The sequence below is a fragment of the Mustela lutreola genome, chromosome 2 (assembly GCF_030435805.1).
Source record: "Mustela lutreola isolate mMusLut2 chromosome 2, mMusLut2.pri, whole genome shotgun sequence".
NCBI classification, from domain to species: Eukaryota; Metazoa; Chordata; class Mammalia; order Carnivora; family Mustelidae; genus Mustela; species Mustela lutreola.
The window spans coordinates 90721160-90739912 of record NC_081291.1 but is presented as its reverse complement, the minus strand read 5'-3'; the positions used below and the strand labels follow the sequence as shown (position 1 = coordinate 90739912).

The window sequence follows — 18753 nt, the reverse complement described above, 5'->3', positions numbered from 1 at the left end:
TGTTTTGTGTTTTTTTTAATCTCACTAGGAAAGCTCTGACAAACAGTGAGAGAGGAGTTAGTGTGGTCATTTTTCTGTGTGTGAGTCTAAGTGTGTGTGTGAGGAAGAGACAGACAGGGAAAGAGAGAGGGAAGAAAGAGACAAAGACAGAAGGATTTTATGTTCCCATTACTGGGGTATTTTCCTCAATCCTCAACTACCTAACAGGAATTTTTTAAGTCATGTGTATATTTCGGGAGGGTTAAGCTACTAGAAATAATTCACAAATCCACTTCACTGAGTTTTCAAATGAAAGCCTTCCTCTGAACCCAGTCTCTCAGGAGCCCTCCTGTTTTGTATAGACAGGTGACCCCTGACCTCTGCACCCAGCCAGGGCATCACCTTTAACCTGAATGCTCAATATTAGTAATGCACAATTTCTCTCCTAATTTGTCAACATAAATAAATACACACAGAAGCTCAGTACTATTTCAACATAGGTATGTACCTCACTTTGGTAATACTGGCTTAGATAAATGCATAGAAGTTTCAGAATGATCACAAATCTCTAAAAACTTTACTTCCAACAATAATAGCGAACTCTATGTTCTTGAAAACACATGGTGGAAACTCTCTTCAAATGATTATGTAAATGTAATTACAATTTCAACAGAATTTACTGGGAATCCGAGAAAATAACTTCGGAGTCTATGTGGAAAAAGCAACCCGCAAAAGTTGTTAAGATCTTGAAAACAAAGAACAGTGTCTTAATTGATATTAATATATGCAACAAACTTATTATAATCAAAATAGCGTGGGATAGCACAAAAATCAATAAAGTGATCACAGGAATAATAAAGAATTGGGCACTAACTAGGGCATATACAGAAATCCAAATGATGATACAGGTGCCATTTCATTCCATCATAAAAATCAGGAGAATGCAATAAACGCTGTTGATGAAGACAGCTATTTGGAAGAAAATGAAGGTGGATCCCTACTGCACACCCTAACACTAGCCCAGTCAACTGGGAAGAGTTTTGCCTGCCAGGGGACATTGGTAATTTCTAGAGACATTCTAACTGTCATTAACTGTAGGGCTAGGGGCAGCGGTGGTGCTGTTTGCTACTGGCACCTGGTAGGTAGCGCGCCAGAGTGCTGCCTGATATCCCACAGTGCACAGGACAATTCCAGCCCAAATTGGCAAGAGTTGAGACACTATATAGGCAGAGAACTCCTACCCCACTCTTACCCCTAACCCTAATGGTTAAAAAATGACAAAGGAACAGTGTTAATAGTAGACAGATCCTGATGTAAATCCTGGCTTCTCCAATTAACAAAAGCATGACTCTGGGTAAGTGACCGTTCTAGGTCTCGTCTTTTTCGTCTTGCTTTCAAAAGTAAAGATAATGTACGTTATGAAGCAATGAGTGGGAACGCTGGCCAGACACAGCCTTGACAAATAGATGAGAGCTGTTATGACTGGTGCCATAAATATTGAATCCTATTATGAAATGCCTGCAAACATATAAATATTCTTCACAAGAAAAGTGGGCTTTTTGTTCCTGTTAAGATCCAGGTTGCTTCCCAGAGCCATTTTGGGGACTTTATAGAAGTCTGAAAATAAAAACTTCAACAAGTTGGGTATGTTATAACCCCCCCCCCCCCCGAGCAGAGACTGTGCTCATTTCATTCTAACAAAGGCTACTACCTTAGAAGACACGGACACCTAATAATTATATTTTAGGTTTTTATTGCAGGGGGTGTTGTTATAGGTAACAGAGGAAAAATAATGCACTAAGCACCTCAGAACCATTGGAATAGAACTTTTTAGTGCAGAAACTGACAAGACCCAGTCAGCCTCCCAAAAGGAGCCAACTGGGGTGCTCTAAATGCTTTGCAGTGTCAAAGTGCCCCGAAACAAGTTTGGGGATAACCACACCTCTGGTTCCAGAACCTAGCAGTAGGGACTGAAGACCCTGCAAAGCCCAGAGGATCTGGGAATTCTCTGAAGGCCCTTCTATAATTCCAGGGCTCCTGAGCGGAAAGATGGTATATTTCTGTGCCATGAGCCTCAAGATAGAACTTAAGCCCCATACCCACCACACAGTCCCACTCACCCTGCCCACACTTCAATACTAAAGGAGTCATTAATAATTATCTTCTTTTTAAACAAAAGATTTCATTTATTTATTTGAGAGACAGAGCGTGAGCAGGGGGAGGAACGGACGGAGAAGCAGATTCCCCAGTGAGCAAGGAGCCTGACATGGGGCTGGATCCCAGGACCCTGGGAGATCATGACCTGAGCCAAAGGCAGACGCTTAACCAACTGAGCCACTCAGGTGCTTCATTAGTAAGTTCTTCAGGCTAGATTTCCTGTGGTATGAAGTGGGAAGTGGGGGATAAGGCAAGAAAATGGTACCTTTCAAGTACAAAATAGAATTAAGTCTGAAACCTCCACTGAACACATGATAATGTTTTCAACAAATATTAACAACAAAAACAACCATCATGAGGACACAGTGAGAATAAATTACAAGACTTAACACACAGAAGTGAAGCAAAAGTGCTCTCAGATCCTCAGAAACAGGTGTTGTATGAATACAAGTTACTAATTTGGTTTTTAAAGCCTTTGGAGCCATTTTCCAGTTCCAACTCATGGTTGATGAATGGGAGGCAAATGAAATGATGTACTCCACTAAATCGTATTTATGGCATTTACCTCTTTGTAAAATGGCTCCATCTTTCAGCCACTTAAAAATTATAAAAGACAGTTAGATAGACATAAAGATAATCATTATATCAAATTCCCAAGAACACTGAAATCACTGATAATGTATTTATATGGATCTGAAAGTTACTTGTCCCCTGCTGCTGCATTCATAGAGAAACCTGTAAGATTAAGTTTGTACTAGTCTTTTCCAGGTAATGCCCATGCCTTTCTCAGCTTGAAAAACACACACAATCTAATTTAAGTCTGATTGACAAAGAAGAGAGAAGACAAAAAAGACTGCCAGGAATATTTAAAGTAAGGCAATCTGAGTTCCTAAATTTAATATGCAATAGGCATAAAAATACAAAAATCTAACACTTCAGTAACAGTATTTGCAACTAAATTACCTACACTGTGTGCACAAGGCCCTCAAAATAGTGGCAGGAATCCCTACAGCCCACCTGTAATGCCACAGAATAAATCCTCCATTGTTACTGAAAGATTGCGTGGACTGTGGGAGGAAGAGGCCCTTATTTATTTTATTTTAAACATTTCATGGTCCTGTGGAATTTGCATAAGATCAACAGGAAATTTCAAAAAAATGTCGTGCCTTGTGCTTCTGTGTTTTGGTACCTGCTTGCTATTCTCTGCCGTTCTAAGCTATTGGGGAAAGACTGGAAATCACTAGTATGCTAATTCTCTCTCTCTCAGAGGAGACAAAAATAAATAAATAAAAAATAAAACATGGGGAAAGACATAGGCATCAAGGACAGCTATAAAACGGGGTGGGGGGCGGCGGAGGATGAGCTTTCAGGGAACCATGCATGTCTGTCTCTCTGGCTCTCTCCGCTGGGACAAAGGCCGACACTTTGGAGGTGGAGAATAAGAGTAACTAGGCAAGCCATTACGGGTGTGGAGTGAAAAAAATTCTCTTCCCCCAAGAGAATGTGGCTTTACACCAGCATATTAGATTGGAAAGTGCAAACACAATAATTAACAGTGAATCCTGATACTTCAACACACCAGAAAAGGGTGTCACTCCAGTGTGAGATGGGAAATAGGAGGAATAAATTAAGGTAGTCCTCGGTGATGCTGGACAGCTCCTTGGGGGGTACAGTGGCAGCCCAGGAGAGCTAATCAAGTCCTCCAAACACCTCGGGAAGCTTGAGAAAACTGATGAAGGCTGATACCACGCCAACAATGAGGGGCAGCTGAGAGCCCAGAGTGGGGGCCCTGTTTATGACTGAATCTAAAATAACGACCCCATGTGAAACAGACACCTTCGTATTCCCTGTTCTCATTTAAGAAAAGAACTTCAAATTCACCTTCCTCAATTTCCACTGTCTGGGAATAAACCAGCTGCTGTGGTTTCTCTCCACCACCGTAACACATGTCAATCACTGCTACGCCCAGTGTTACTTTTCTTCCCCACGTGTGATTCCAACAATCAGCACGCTCCAGGGCTGAACCCCAGCCTCGTGTGTGAGCATTTTCTAGGGCACACCCCCGTAGGCGACCACCCCCTGTGTATTTCGTTTAATTATGAAACCTCTTTCTAGAAACCCTGTAATTCTCCCAAGAGCCAAAGTAATTGGTAGAAATTAGACATGAAGAGACATAAGGCCACTTAAAGAGGACACTTTCAATTATAATTTTTAAGAGAACTTTCTTTTCAGTTCCAGTATAATTTTGTACTTTCCCAATTCTGCCCTTTTCAAATGCCAAAGAAAATGCTCATGTTATCTTGTGGACTGTAAAGGGAAAAAAGGCAAAAAAAAAAAAAAAAAAGGCAATGTAATGCATTTGTACTCCACTTAAGTCCACAAAGATTTCCTTTCCTTTGAAGGCCATCCTTTGGATGTTTTTTAAAAGGAAAAAACAAAAAGTAAAAAATAACGTATATATACCCCTGTGGCAAATTACTTTTATTTAGACAATGAAAGGATCCCGTGTGTGTGTGTGTGTGTGTGTGTGTTCCATTCCCTGGGGTCCATATTGTGTGGCTGCGTTATCAAAATACACTTTTGGTACTGGTAAATATGTAAATCAAAGATAGATCCGTTTTGCAGTGAATTTATGACCTTTTTAGGGAGAGTGATGGTAGCAAAATTCCAGGGTATAGTTTTATTCCACTCAATTCAGGAAAATTCTATTGAGCAACACCTACTCACCACCTGGCACTCTAAGTAAGTAATGGGAATCCAAAGTTGGAAGAATATTTAGCAAGGAGGAGAAAGGGTGGGAAGACGTATATAAATAATTACAAGATAGTCTAAGAAGTCTAATGATTGCTGTGGGTGAAAGGAGAAGAGACAGCTCAAAGGCAGAATGATTAACTCCACCAAAATAAGCATCATACAGAAATCTTAAAGATTGCAAGATGGCAGCCAGTGGGGTAGGTTAGGGCTGCACAATGCTACAGGCCTGCCCTGGAGATACTGAAGATTTGGTTTCAGACCACGGCAATAAATAGTACAATAAAGCTAGTGCAATGAATTCTTTGGTTTCCCATTGTAAAGTTTTGCTTACACTAAACTATAGTACATTAAGTGTACAAAGTCGTTATGTTTAAAAACACAAAGTACATACCTTAATTAAAAGTACTTATTACTAGAAAATGCTAACCATCATCTGAGCTTTTAGGTAGTCCTAATCTTTTTGCTGGTGGAGGGTCTTGCCTTGATGCTGATGGCAGCTGACTGATCAGGGTGGTGGTTGCTGAAGGCTGGGTGGCTGGGGCAGTTTCTTAAAATAGGACAACAATGAAATCTGCCATATCCATTGACTTGTCCTTTCACAAATGGTTTCTCTGCGGCATGTGATGCTGTTTGATAGCATTTCACCCACAGAAGAACTTCTTTCAAATTGGAGTCCGTCCTCTCAAACCCTTTATCAACTGCTGCTTTCTCAGCTAAGTTTATGTGATATTCTCAATCTTTTGTTGTCATTTGAACAGTCTCCCCAGTATCTTCACCACTGGTAATTTCCATTTCAAGAGATCAGCTTCCTTTGCTCATCCATACTCATGTATTAGTCTTATCATGAGATTGCAGCAGTCCACTCCCATCTTCAGCCTCTGCTTCTAATTCTAATTCTCTTGAATTTCCACCACATCTGCAGTGACCTCCCTCACTGAAACCTTGAACCTCTCAAAGTCATCCATGAGGGCTGAAATCAACGTCTAAACTCCTGCTGATGTTGATATTTTGACCTGTTTCCTTGAATTACAAATGTTCTTAATGGCATCTAGAATGGTAAATCCTTTCCAGAATGTTTTCAATTGGCTTTGCCCAGATCCATCAGGGGAACCGCTGTCTCTGGCAGCCAGAGCCTTAGGAAATGTGTTTCTTAAATATAAAGTCGAAACTACTCTTTGATCCATGGGCTGCACAATGGATGTTGCGTTAGCAGGCACAAAAACGACATTAATCTCATTGTACACCAGAACTCGTGGATGACCAGGTGCTTTGTCAATATAAGCAGTAATATCTGAAAAGGAATCTTCTTTTCCTGAGCAGTAGGTCTCAACATTTGGTAAACCATGTTATAGATGTGCTGTCCTCCAGGCTTTGTTGCCCCAAGTATAAAGCAGGCAAAGTAGATCTAGCATAATTCTTAAGGGCCCTAGGATTTTCAGAATGGTCGATGAGCACTGGCCTCAACTTAAAGTTATTGGCTACATTACCTCCTACCAAGAGAGTCAGTCTGTTCTTTGAAGCTTGGAAGCCAGGCAATGACTTCTCTCTAGCTGTGAAAGTCTTAGTTGACACCATCTTCCCATAGAAGGTTGTTTTGTCTACACTGAGTATCTGTTTAGTGTAGACACCTTTACTAGTTATCTTAGCTTGATCTTCTGGATCTCTCACTGCAGCTTCTACATCAGCACTGGCTGCTTCCCCTTGCACTTTGATGTTATGGAGATGGCTGCTTCCCTGAAACCTCATGAACCCACTTCTGCTGGCTGCAAACTTGTCCTCAACAGCTTCCCTACCTCTCAACCTTCACAGAATTGAAAAGAGTCAGGGCCTTGCTCTAGGCTTCGGCTTAAGGGAACATTATGGCCGGTTTGATCTTCTCTCCAAACCACTGAAACCTTCTCCATATCAGCAATGAGTCTGTTTCACTTTCTTATCATCCGTGTGTTCACCGGGGCAGCACTTCTAATTTCCTTCAAGAACTTTCCTTTGCATTCACAACTTGGCTAACTGTGTGGTGCAAGAGGCCTGGTTTCCAGCTTATGTTGGCTTTCAACATGGCTTCCCCACTAAGTTTAATCATTTCTAGTTTTCGATTTAAAGTGAAAGACAAGCGATTCCTCCTTTCACATGAACACCTAGAAGCCACTGCAGGGTTATCAATGGGCCTGATTTCAGTACTGCTGTGTTTCCAGGAATAGGGGGACCCAAAGAAAGGCTCTTCCTTTCTTTGGGTGGAATGGGGGGAATGGCTGGTTGGTGGAGTAGCCAGAACACACTTTTATCTATTAAATTCACTGTCTCATATGAGTGTGTTCTGTGGGGCCCCATAACAATTACAATAGTAAAACCAAAGATCACTGACCAGTGTATAATAACAAATATAATAATAATGAAAACGTTTGAAATATTGCAATATCAAAATGTGGCACAGAGACACGAGGTGAGCAGCTTTTGGAAAAATGACATTGATAGACTTGCTTGACACAGGATTGGCACAAACCTTCATTTTGTAAAACACACAGGATCTGAAAAGGGCAACAAAGTGGTCTGTATTTTGAAAAAAGTGAGGCCACATTTAAAGAGAGAGAAGTTTTCATATAAAAATCCAGATTTCTGGCTGTTCTTGAACAAAGGTACAAGATCTGGTGACACCTGGCAACAACAGGCAGGGTGAGGTATCAGTTCTCTGACACCCACAAGCCCCCACCCAAGGTCCTGGGCCCTGGAGACATCTGAGAATGCAAGCCCTATCTTTAAAAAAAAAAAAAAGGCAGTCTTCAGGATTTCAGATTCCCAGCCCCAAAAAGGGAATAAGGGGGAAAGGCTGGGCATTTTCTGATATTTGCTTTCCTGGAAATAAAACAGCCCAAAGCCAAAAGTATCGTCTCTCACTGCATCACTTGACACTGGGCGGCCAAAGCTGACTCATCCTACAATCTGTGCTGCTCGTAAGTACTTGGGAGTACAGCCTGCTGATGGGTCTGAGAGGAAAAACTTCTCCGACTCCAAGCATATGGTCAATTTGGAACTGAGCAGCTCACTTAGCACAGCTTTCCACAAGCCACTGCGTCTCTTCTAAGAATTACTAGAGGCATCTGGTAGAAAGAACAAGGACCACAACGGGCTGGGCTCAGGCAGCAACACAGAAGCAGACCTGTCCTCATGGGCTCTCCAGGGATTCCCACAGCCCCCCACAGCCTCCCTGAGCTCAGGCTTCTCTCCTGGCTCCTGACTTCCCAGCAGACACCTGCCACTGGACCTCGTCCCCCAGCGACTGCCCACAAACACATGCAACCAGACTGACGTCACTCCCATTCTTTCTGTGGTGGCTGCTGCCTATGCTCCACCCAGGTCCCCTCCAAACCCGTCCTGGCTCTGTGCATCCCCCTAGGTTCTGCACGTTTCACGGTCTTCCCTGGCTGTTGGAATGCCTTGCTGGGATGTGTCCTAGACCGGGCAATTGTCTGAGGCAGCTCATGGCAAATGGCTTTCAGCTGCTGGGTGCTGGGAGAGGAAAGCCGGTTCCCAGCCTCAAGGTGGGCTCATCGCTTCCTGCAGAATCAGGCCGAGACTGACACTGTACCCTTGATGGCTTCCTCCCTTCCCTGTCCCGAGTCCCACTCCTAACTGAGGCTTCCGGGGAATACCTCCCTGATGATCTTGCAGGATCTGCTTCTGGGAAACCCCACCAAGACACAGCCCCACCCCATCCCCACCCTCTCTCCTCCAGTTAACCTTCCCAGCCACTGGGAGTCAAACGGGCCTCCTGTTTTGACTCTTCCTTCTTTTTTTTTTTTTTTTTTTAATATTTTTATTTATTTATTTGATAAAGAGAGATCACAAGTAGGCAGAGAGGCAGGAAGAGAGAGAGAGGGAAGCAGGCTCCCCACTGAGCAGAGAGCCCGATGCGAGGCTCGATCCCAGGACCCTGGGATCATGACCTGAGCCGAAGGCAGAGGCTTAAACCACTGAGCCACCCAGGTACCCCTTGACTCTTCCTTTTCCTTCACCCTGTCCCTCTGTGGCTAAATGTTCAATCCCCTGTCTTCCTCCATCAGACGCATCTCCCATCCAACTCTGCCTTCCCTTCCCCTGCAGCCTACTTCAGTTACCCACTGGCTCCCTCCCTCACTGACTGTGTTTTCTCAGCCTCCACTGTCCTTCCTTTTTAGCTTCCCCTCTTCCGCTTTGAAAACTCGGCACTTCTAAGTGTTGCTCCTCCAAAATAAAACAAAAAATTTGCAATGGCTCCCCACTGACCTCAAGATAAAATTCAAACTTCCTAGCCCAACTTGTCAGAGGCCTCCCAAATACCTCATGCCTCTTCTCCCTGCTTCCCTCCGACTTGTGCTCCGGTCAGGCCATACCATCCATGGTCTGCTTATCAGGGCTCTGGGCTCCCCTGGGCCAGTCCCCCTGCCTGGGAGACCCTCCTCATCTCTCATTTCCCTGTTCAAATCCACCATCATTCTAGACCCAGAGCAGAAGGGGCTCATGGAGACTGAGCCCCTTTATCTAAAGCACCCCCATTAACAAATTCTGGGTGAGAGTTGAGAACCCAGACCTACAGATTTAGCTGGCGTTCACATAACTTGCATCATATATATTTGACAACTGCCCCCCACCCCCAACCCAGGTAGATGAGTTTCTTGAAAGCTGAGATCTCTTTGGAGTCATCTTTGCATAGTGAAGCTACACCACCCATGCTTATCTTCGATAAATCTCACTGAATGAGAGGACTGTTCACCACTTAAAACGGAGCCAGTTATTCTAATCAACAGGCAGATGTGTCCCAGAATGGATGGGAGACAGGAGGCACGGAGATCCCATTCCCTCCACCTCTGTTCTCACCAGCGCCTCTCCCAGTGCAGCGCCTCACTCCCTCAGATGTGATTCTAAGGAACACTCGTTCTTAACCGAACCAGCTTCTTCCCCGTGGGGTTTACTGCTGGAAACACCAAGCTGATCTCATCCTGAAGGAAAACATGCATCGGGCAGGTAGAGAAATGCTCCAGTATTACATTTCATGGGCAAGTAAAGAGATTTTCAAGGGCAGTTTTCATTACATGCATTTTCCACCATCCACAAGGGTTTCCGGTCCCACCCCTTGCATTAGCAGTAGCTCATCTGTGCGCCCCACCTCCTCACCCGAGGCCCAAGGGCACCTGATGCATGTCCACAGGGTTCACAGATGTTGTGGTCCCTGTATCATATAAGGCGATATCCCAGGGGACCTGGACCCAAATGGCTTCACCCATTAGTGAGTAAAAACACATCACAGACACCCTGAACCGGCTCTATGCGTGAACAATGACAAAGCAGCAGCTGGAAAACGGAGCGGCCCAGTGTGTTTTCGTGGTCATGCCTACCACAAGATGGCCTAGAATTAAACCCACATGCATGAAAAAGCAGAAGTGACATGTGAATGAATGACTTCTCTCAGCCATCAAGTTTTGAGATCTCTGGCAACTCATTCTAAGGAAAATTGCCCCCCAAGAAATGAAGGATACTTGACTGTACTTGGACTCCAGAGTGAGTGGAACTACACTAACTATAGTGTCTGTTAAAAATCACTAAGCGTTCTAAAGAAAGCGTTTCGGGAAAGTAGTATAAACTCTCTTTCTACTTATTCATTAAATATTTCAAATTCAGCTATTCATTCCTCTGTCAGTTTTCAAGTAAATTCCACACACCTAGGTTCAAGAACAATTTGTACTGAGGAATGTGGGTTGGACTGACATCTTAAAATGAAATGGCCTTTACCAGATTTTTCAAGAAAAAGGATCAGGTAATCTTTCATGGATTTAAGTAAAGTTCGCCAAAATGGTACAGGGCCCAAAGGAATGTTATTGCACTGAGCTTCTGGGGTGACTCATTAATAATACAGTCCGACTGTCATTGATGCTCTCAAATGATCCAGATTCCACTGGAGACACTGCATTAGAAGACCTAATAAACTCTTCCTGCCTCGTGTACATTACTCCTATTTTTGTCCCCAAAGAAATCAGGACCAAGCTAAAAGCCCCTTCCTCCACAAACATTTCCTTTGTTTCTTTTCCAGGAGGAGATGACTTCTCCTTTTCCCATGGCATCAGGTACATACATGCCTTATGTTCTCAGCGAAATCACAGGTATCTAGAAGGTAAGCTCCATTGTCCAGTTGAACCTTGCACCCTCTACCTCCCCACCAGATAGAGCTCCTAGAAAATACCTTACAAAGAGTACAGTTCAATAAGTGTTTGCAAAGGAATGAGTGACGGAGTGAATGTAAGCTTGTATGGTTCCGTTCTTTTTCCTGGTCCTGCTACAGATCCCAAAGCCCAGTTATTTGCTAAAAACTTTATGTACACCTTCCAAACATATTAAGGTTCATATCCAGGTTTCAAGTTGTCATCCCATGGTAATTCTTGAGAATGAACTTGATTTGGAATGATAGTACTCTAAAAAGTTTACCAATAGCTCTTCCGGAATGGTTCAGTTAGAAAATATTAACCAGGCATTTACTTCCTCTTTGAGAGCTAAATCATTTCATTTAACAGCATCTACAGCTATCAGAACTTTGGCAGACTTTGTGAAAAATATCATTTTAACAGTCTTTATTAAAAATTAATCACATATTTCGTTCTTTCATTTCTATCACATAAACTCCCCATTGATACAAAAAAAAAAAAAAAAACCTCTGCTGTTATTGTTTATTTATTCTTAATAGTGTGGGTTCTTTTCCTCAGGATGCAAAAATATGGTTATTGGGTTTTCCAGGGGAGAAAATGCCTGTCCCTTAAAATTATACTGTATAATCACTCTGCTTCCTACTGCCGCTCCTCCCACCCAATACTAATGGGAAATGGAAGTGAGGGAAAATCTCTTGGTCATTTTTGCCATGAGAATACTAAACTACCATTCTCATGATCATGACAAAAACCTTTAGCAATTTCCTTTAAAAAAAAAAAAACGGGGTGGAGTGAGAGCATCTTCAAAGACTCGGCACAAAGTTATCCAAAGAATTTTTTTCTCTGAATCTACTTATTAAGAACCTGGAATGTTCCCTAAAGCCATCCAGCAGTAGGTAGACCCCAGGCACTGTAGACTAGAGTGAACTTAAACCCAAGGAGAATGCCGTCTTCTCTTTTTTGAAAACCCTCCTACACACTCATGTCTCATTCTTCTTAATGACTTGACCCATTTTCCTTTCCTGGAAAGTAAGTTCGTTAACTCAGGGATGGTCCTCAGAGGAAGTGGGGACAAAAATGTGTGTGTGTGTGTGTGTGTGTGTGTGTGTGTAAAACTTCAGCTCTGCTGCTATCTGGTTATGGACTATTCCCAAAAGTGATGGTTCTTATAACATACTATAGAAATGGAAGTGATGGTTCTTAATCCTTAAGAGGAGCTTTCTCACCCACTTCATCTGATCGTGTCATTGAGACTTAGCTCAGGCCCTGCAAATCATTTAGTACCAGAAAAATCTACTAATGTGCCCCCGACCCTACAGTACTCCCTCACAGCCCAGCGCAGCCTAGGAGCCCTCTGCTCTTTCTTACTTTTTCCGGTGCTCAGAACTCTCCCTAGCAGGGAAGGGGCAATCCCCGAGTAGTGTTGGTGAGTGTCAGGCATGGAGCCGAACAAGAATTAGTCAGGTCCTCTCACCCTTGCTGCTCGAAGTGTGATTCATGGAACAGTAGCACTGCTATCATCTAGGAATGTGCTGGAAATGCAGAGTCCCAGGCCCGACCACAGATCTGCTGAGTCACACCGCCCTTGAAGAATGTCCCCGGGAGATGCACAGGGGTACATCATCAAAGTTTGAAAGGTGCCACTCCATAGCAAAAACAAAAAAAGTGCATCTTCACATTTACAGTCAAATTCATGTCTGATGTGCTGACTTCATGCCAAATCCCATCCTCACATCACCTGCAGCAGAATGATACTGAGGGATGCTCTTGGGAGATGACCAAGGTGGATCCTCCCCTCTAAACATCCAGTCCAATGGAATGATGAAAGAGGAGGAAACACCGATGCTCCGTGAATGCCTCGTGTGACCTGGAAGGTACATGGCAGGATGGTTTTATTTTGTTTCTTTTCTGAAATTCTGACTTGCCTGAAATTATTGAGCGATAATATGGAGGAAAGCGGAAATAATGAAAATATTACCTCATCTAAAAATCAAAGATCTCTTCCCCGCTTTTTTCATAAGGGGGTTGTCCACAGAATCACAGGGGACAAGAACACAGCAAGTACTTCACATTGGGATTCAGATGGGAGTCTGCCTGGTCCCTGCCTGGGACCAATCAGAGCTCTGCTTGCTGTCATTTGTGTGACCTTGACAAATAAGTCAACATCTGGGCCTCAGCTTCCTTACCTTTAAAATGGAAATAAAAAGATTACTGCTTTCAAAGGCTGCTTATGAGAACGAAATGATACCTGTAAAGCCTGGCATATGGTGAGCACGCCACATGAGTGACCCCTGATAATCACGCAAACCCTGTGTCTTGGTGGAACCTGAAACCACTGTGAGTCCACTGTGATTTCCTCTGGTGACTGACTTGGATATAACAAATCCACATAAAGGATGAATATTCAAGGGGTGCCTGGGTGGCTCAGTGGGTTAATGGCTCAGGTCGTGGTCCCAGGGTCCTGGGATCGAGTCCCACTCTCTGCTCAGCCGGGAGCCTGCTTCCTCCTCTCTCTCTCTCTGCCTGCCTCTCTGCCTACTTGTGATCTCTGTCAAATAAATAAAATCTTTAAAAAAATGAATATTCAAAAAAAGAAAAGAAGGCTTGAGAAAAGTTTCACTACAAAAACCATGGTAATGTTGAACATTAGCAAAGGTGTCCGCCATCTTTCACTTCAAATTCCAACCCAGGCTGACTCTGACTGAGAGCCCAGAGCTTGATCAGCCATGAAGAAAGAAACACTACTGGCCAGGAAGGAGGGGCTCGTCTTAGTCACCAGCCCTCCGCCTCACAGCTGTCCCTGTGAGCTCACGGGCCAGATGTCTGTCTACCAGGCAAAGTAACTTTTAAAGAGAGAGAAAAAGAGGCAGGTTATTCTGCACTCTCTCTTTTTAAACTACAGCACACGTTGTCATTCCTCCCAGGAGGGTTGGCCGAAGGACAGATCTGATGATTTCTTTTGCCAGACTTTATTTCAAAATAAAACACAAAAACATACTGTGCTTACTATCCCACTTTTGTTATTTTTTTTTAAATCACTTAAAATTAATACTGCTCTTTTTGAGAAACCAATTTCCACCTCTTTTTCCTAATTAGACCTGATAAAAATATAAGAATAAACATTCAAGTGGACAAACCATATTGAAAATACCCTCGAAGCCTTGGAAATTAAAATGAAGACAATTCAATCACAGCACTTGAATAAAGTGGGTTTTGTTTCTCCTCCCGAGTGACTGATGGAACATACGGTAAGTTTAAAATATCCGAGTATTTCTGGAGTTTGGAGGAAGATAATACGTTTGTATAAAGCCTTCAAAAAAATAGTGTGTTTTGTAGCCATGCATTTCAGATTAACAGTATGATACTTCACCAGCTGTATATTCTGGGAGCACACCTCCTCAGAAGAGGCATCTTTCTAATTGAGTGTAATCCAATAAATTAAAGAACGGTCAGGATATAATATGGAACTCTCTACTCACGCCAAGTGCGTGTGGGCAGTTCATAGGACACTGTGAAACTTCTGATTGTCTCTCACTTTGCCTTACCTGTCAGAGGGCAGAGGCCCTGGGGACACCAGGAAAATTCAAATATATTCTCTATTCCCCACCCCCTACCCCTTTTCACTTCCCCTTCTCCATTCAACACACATTAGCCACCTCGTAATGCGAAGCTAAGGTTCACCTCAGAGGACTTACCGGTCAGTTTTCTTGATCAGGATGGCCCTAAAGATGTGCTCGAGTGGTGTCTTCTCCCGCTCGTGGGTTGGCTGCACGAAGGGGTGCAGGGCCACTAGCGAGAAGCCCTGCTGGTACAGCTCCAGGAGTTGGGCGGGCAGGTCGTGCAAGGAGGCCAGCCTCACCGCTGAAGACCTCGGGAGCTCAGCTGGGGGCGCAGAGAGGAGAGGCTTATTAGGGACGTAACAAAAGGGCTCGCCCTCCCCCAAGTCCCTCTCCCCTTGCCCTTGCAGACCTCCAGGTCACCTCTTACTAAGAATGGGTTTACTCCTGTCTTAACTACTGTCGTCAAAGAGAACTTAAAAAAACAGATTATTTTCCAACTCATCCAAAGGCGTTGCTAATTGGATATTTTAAATCTAGAGTCAATCTTCTCAGAGACCACATTGGAAAAGTTATTTCCACCCCCGTAAAATAAAAAAAGAAAAGGAGGTGGAGGAGGAGGAAAAATGACAACGGCATGCAAATATAAAATTCCCAGGTGGCAAAAAACAGCATTGACAATGTCAGAAGACAAACTGAACATATTTTCTGTGACACTTAAGAAAAAGAGAGAACTTCCTTAATTTGCAAAGAAATCACTGAAAGAGAGAGAGAAGAAGGAAAGAGGAAGGGAAGGGAAGGAAGGGGAAGAGGAAGTGGAAGGGAAGGAGAAGCTGAAAGGAAGGGAAGAGAATGGAAAGCAAGGAAGAGAGAGAGAAAGCCAAAATATACGAAGAGGCAATGGCCTAAAAAAACACAAAAAGCTAACTAATATCCGAAAAAACACTCACATTAACTCCACATTGGAAGCACACAAAACACATTTCTCACCTACTGAATTATTTTAAGATTTGGATTTAAAATCTTTTTTGAGAAGGAGGGACAAGAATCAAAAATGCAAAGGTGGGGCGCCTGGGTGGCTCAGTGGGTTAAGCCGCTGCCCTTAGCTCAGGTCATGATCTCAGGGTCCTGGGATCGAGTCCCGCATCGGGCTTTCTGCTCAGCGGGGAGCCTGCTTCCTCCTCTCTCTCTTTCTGCCTGCCTCTCTGCCTACTTGTAATCTCTCTCTGTCAAATAAATAAATAAAATCTTAAAAAAAAAAATGCAAAGGTGTAAGCAAATACCCAAATTAAAGTATACATCCCAGCCCTATTCCCCTTTAGACTTTTTTCCCTAGGGGAAATCAGTATTATCTGCTTTTTGTACACATGTTAACCACTGCTGAATTCATATACAAGTAAAAATGTCTACATATCTCCCTCCCTTTTTATACAAATGGTAGCATAGCGGCGCCTGGGTGGCTCGGTTGGGTGATTGCCTTTGGCTCAGGTCATGATCCTGGAGTCCCGGGACAGAGTTCCACATCAGACTCCCATCTCCATGGGGAGTCTGCTTCTCCCCTCTCATGCTCTCTCTTGCAAACAAATAAATAAAACCTTTAAAAAATGGTAGCACAGTTTTACACATATGGCTTTTTGCTAATTTTTATCAATTGACAGTATACTTTTCTTAGAAACCGTTCAATAGCAGTACGCAGAGCTTTTTCTCATTCTTCTGACAGACACAGTCTTCCACCACATGATGGACCATAGTTTATTCAAACTCTTGCTTTTGTAAGTAATGCTCATGGAAAATATCACTCTTAGCTAATTTCACACGGGTGCACATGCAATACTTCATACCTAGGAATTCCATACCTAGGAATTTGCTGGGCCAAACAAACAAAAAACACACTGTAATTTTTTCAGATATGGGCCAATTTCTTCTACAGAGTAGCAAGGATTTAACTCCCATCAGTGATGTGTACAGGTCTTCCTTTTTCCATGTCCTGGCTAATCTCATAGTGAAAAAATGATCCCTGTAGGGGTGATTTATATTTCTCTTACTAGGTAACTTCTACTTTTTCTTACTGAACATTTCATGTTTAAACACCATCTGTGTCACCTTTTCTATTAACTGTTCATAATCTTTGCCTAGTTTTCTATTGGGTTAATGGTCCTTTCTTCTATTGGTTTGTAGAAATTCTTTATACATTAGGAAATTTAGTTTTTATTTGTCATACTAACTGTAATATCTTCCCCCAATTTATTGTCTTTTGACTTTGCCTAAGGTGGGTTTTGTCATGAAGAATTTCTTTTTATATGAAGCTGAACTTCTCAATCTTGTTTTCAATGACTTCTGAGTGTTGTGTCATAGCAGAGAGATCTAGGATTATAAAACAATTCTCCTGTGATTACATGTGTCATTTTTTGGATATGAGTCTTTGATCCAATTTGGAATCTACGCAATATGAATTCAACATTCCACCCCTTTCCTCATTACTTTGAGATGCCACCTTTATCATGTTATATTCCTGAATATATTTAAGTTTATGACTGCGATCTGCTAATCTGTATTAATAATTTTAATGTTATGTTTTAATATCCGGTCAGGCTATTTCCTGAAACTTCCTATCTTCCTGTTTAGTATCTAAATCTTCCTGTCTATTCTTATTTTTTTTCCAAATGGTCTTTAAAACCAGTTCATCAAAACCTCCATCCAAAAAATAATTTTATTGATATTATTGAATCATGTCATATTATAGCTTAACTGACGGAGAATAGCTATTTTCATCATACCACAAGTTCCTGTCCAAGTAGAAGGTATAATTTTTGTTCATTTCAGATTTCTTTGGAGTCCCTCAGGCACATATTAAAGTTTTCTTCACATAGATATTGTACATTTATCAATTTTATTTCTATTTATTTTTACTATTGGAATAACATATTTTGTTTTCTTTTTACTTCTATGATACCCATTGTGGGCAAGAATGTTGGGGAAACAGGCATGCTCTTCACGGCCAATGGGGTGAGCTTCTCTGGAAGGCAATATGGTGTTTGCCTTCATATCTAAAGTACACACACCATTGTCCAACGACCCTACCAGTGGTAGGGTCCAGCCTATTGCTGGACTCATAGATGTTTTTCAAGATATATGGACAAAGATACCCACTACAGGGTTGTTCATACAGCAAAACCTTGGAACCAAATTGTTCTTCACTGGAGGGCTAGCTGGCTGAACACTGGGATACCCCAGTGATGAATTCTATGGGCCATTTAACAAGATTAAGATAAATCTGTTATGTGCTGATGGAAATGCATCCAATATAAATTACTAAGTTAAAAGGCAAGGTGTCTAACAATGTTTATGATAGTCTTGTGTACGAATAATTAGAAAGATAAGAATAAAGAATAAATTTTTTTCTGAAAGAAATCACAAAAACATGACTATTAGAGAGGGATGGAGTATAGAGAGCAGGATGGAAAGGTAGTTTTTATTTTGTACTTCCAGTACTATTACCATCCATAGGGGTCACTGGGTGAGGGTTTATGAGATATTTTGTTTCTTATTTATATGCAAAAACATTATTTTAAAGTGTTTTGTATATTTTTAAAAATAATGTGTTATTTTAAAGCACAAACTAGAGGCACCTGGGTGACTCAGTCAGTTAAGCATCAGACTCGTGATTTCGGCTCATGTCATGATCTCAAGGTCCTGAGATTAAGCCCTGCATGGGGCCAGCTCAGTGGAGTCAGCTTGCCCCTCTCCCTCTGTTCCGCCCTGTGCTGGCACCTTGCGCATGCATGCACTCTCTTTCTCAAATTAATTAATTAATTAGTTAAATCTTAAAAATAAATAGGGGCATCTGGGTGGCTCAGTTGGTTAAGCATCTGCCTTCGACTCAGGTATTGATCCCACAGTCCTGGAATGGAGTCCCACAGAGGGCTCCCTGCCCAGCGGGGAGCCTGTTCTCCCTGTACTCCTCCCTCTGCTTGTACTCTCTTTCTCTCTGATTAATTAAGTCTTTAAAAAAATAAAAAACTTAAAAAAAAAATCTAGGACTACTTAAGAATACTACTTAACATCAGCTACTATAGCTCTCATTTCCATATATCATGCAAGAAATTTACAGGAAAAAAGAAATCTATAGCAACAGT

The 18753-nt window shown here is 42.4% G+C and overlaps 1 protein-coding gene across 2 annotated transcripts in view; it reads right to left on the bottom strand.

Moving 5' to 3' along the window:
* RFTN1 (raftlin, lipid raft linker 1) overlaps nt 1–18753 on the bottom strand; it is a 192843-nt gene that overhangs the window by 100702 nt on the left and 73388 nt on the right. For both annotated transcript variants that reach the window (XM_059162543.1, XM_059162542.1), the window contains exon 3: nt 14756–14942. In XM_059162543.1, coding sequence (XP_059018526.1) covers nt 14756–14942 — 187 coding nt within the window. The remainder of the gene's footprint in view (nt 1–14755; nt 14943–18753) is intronic.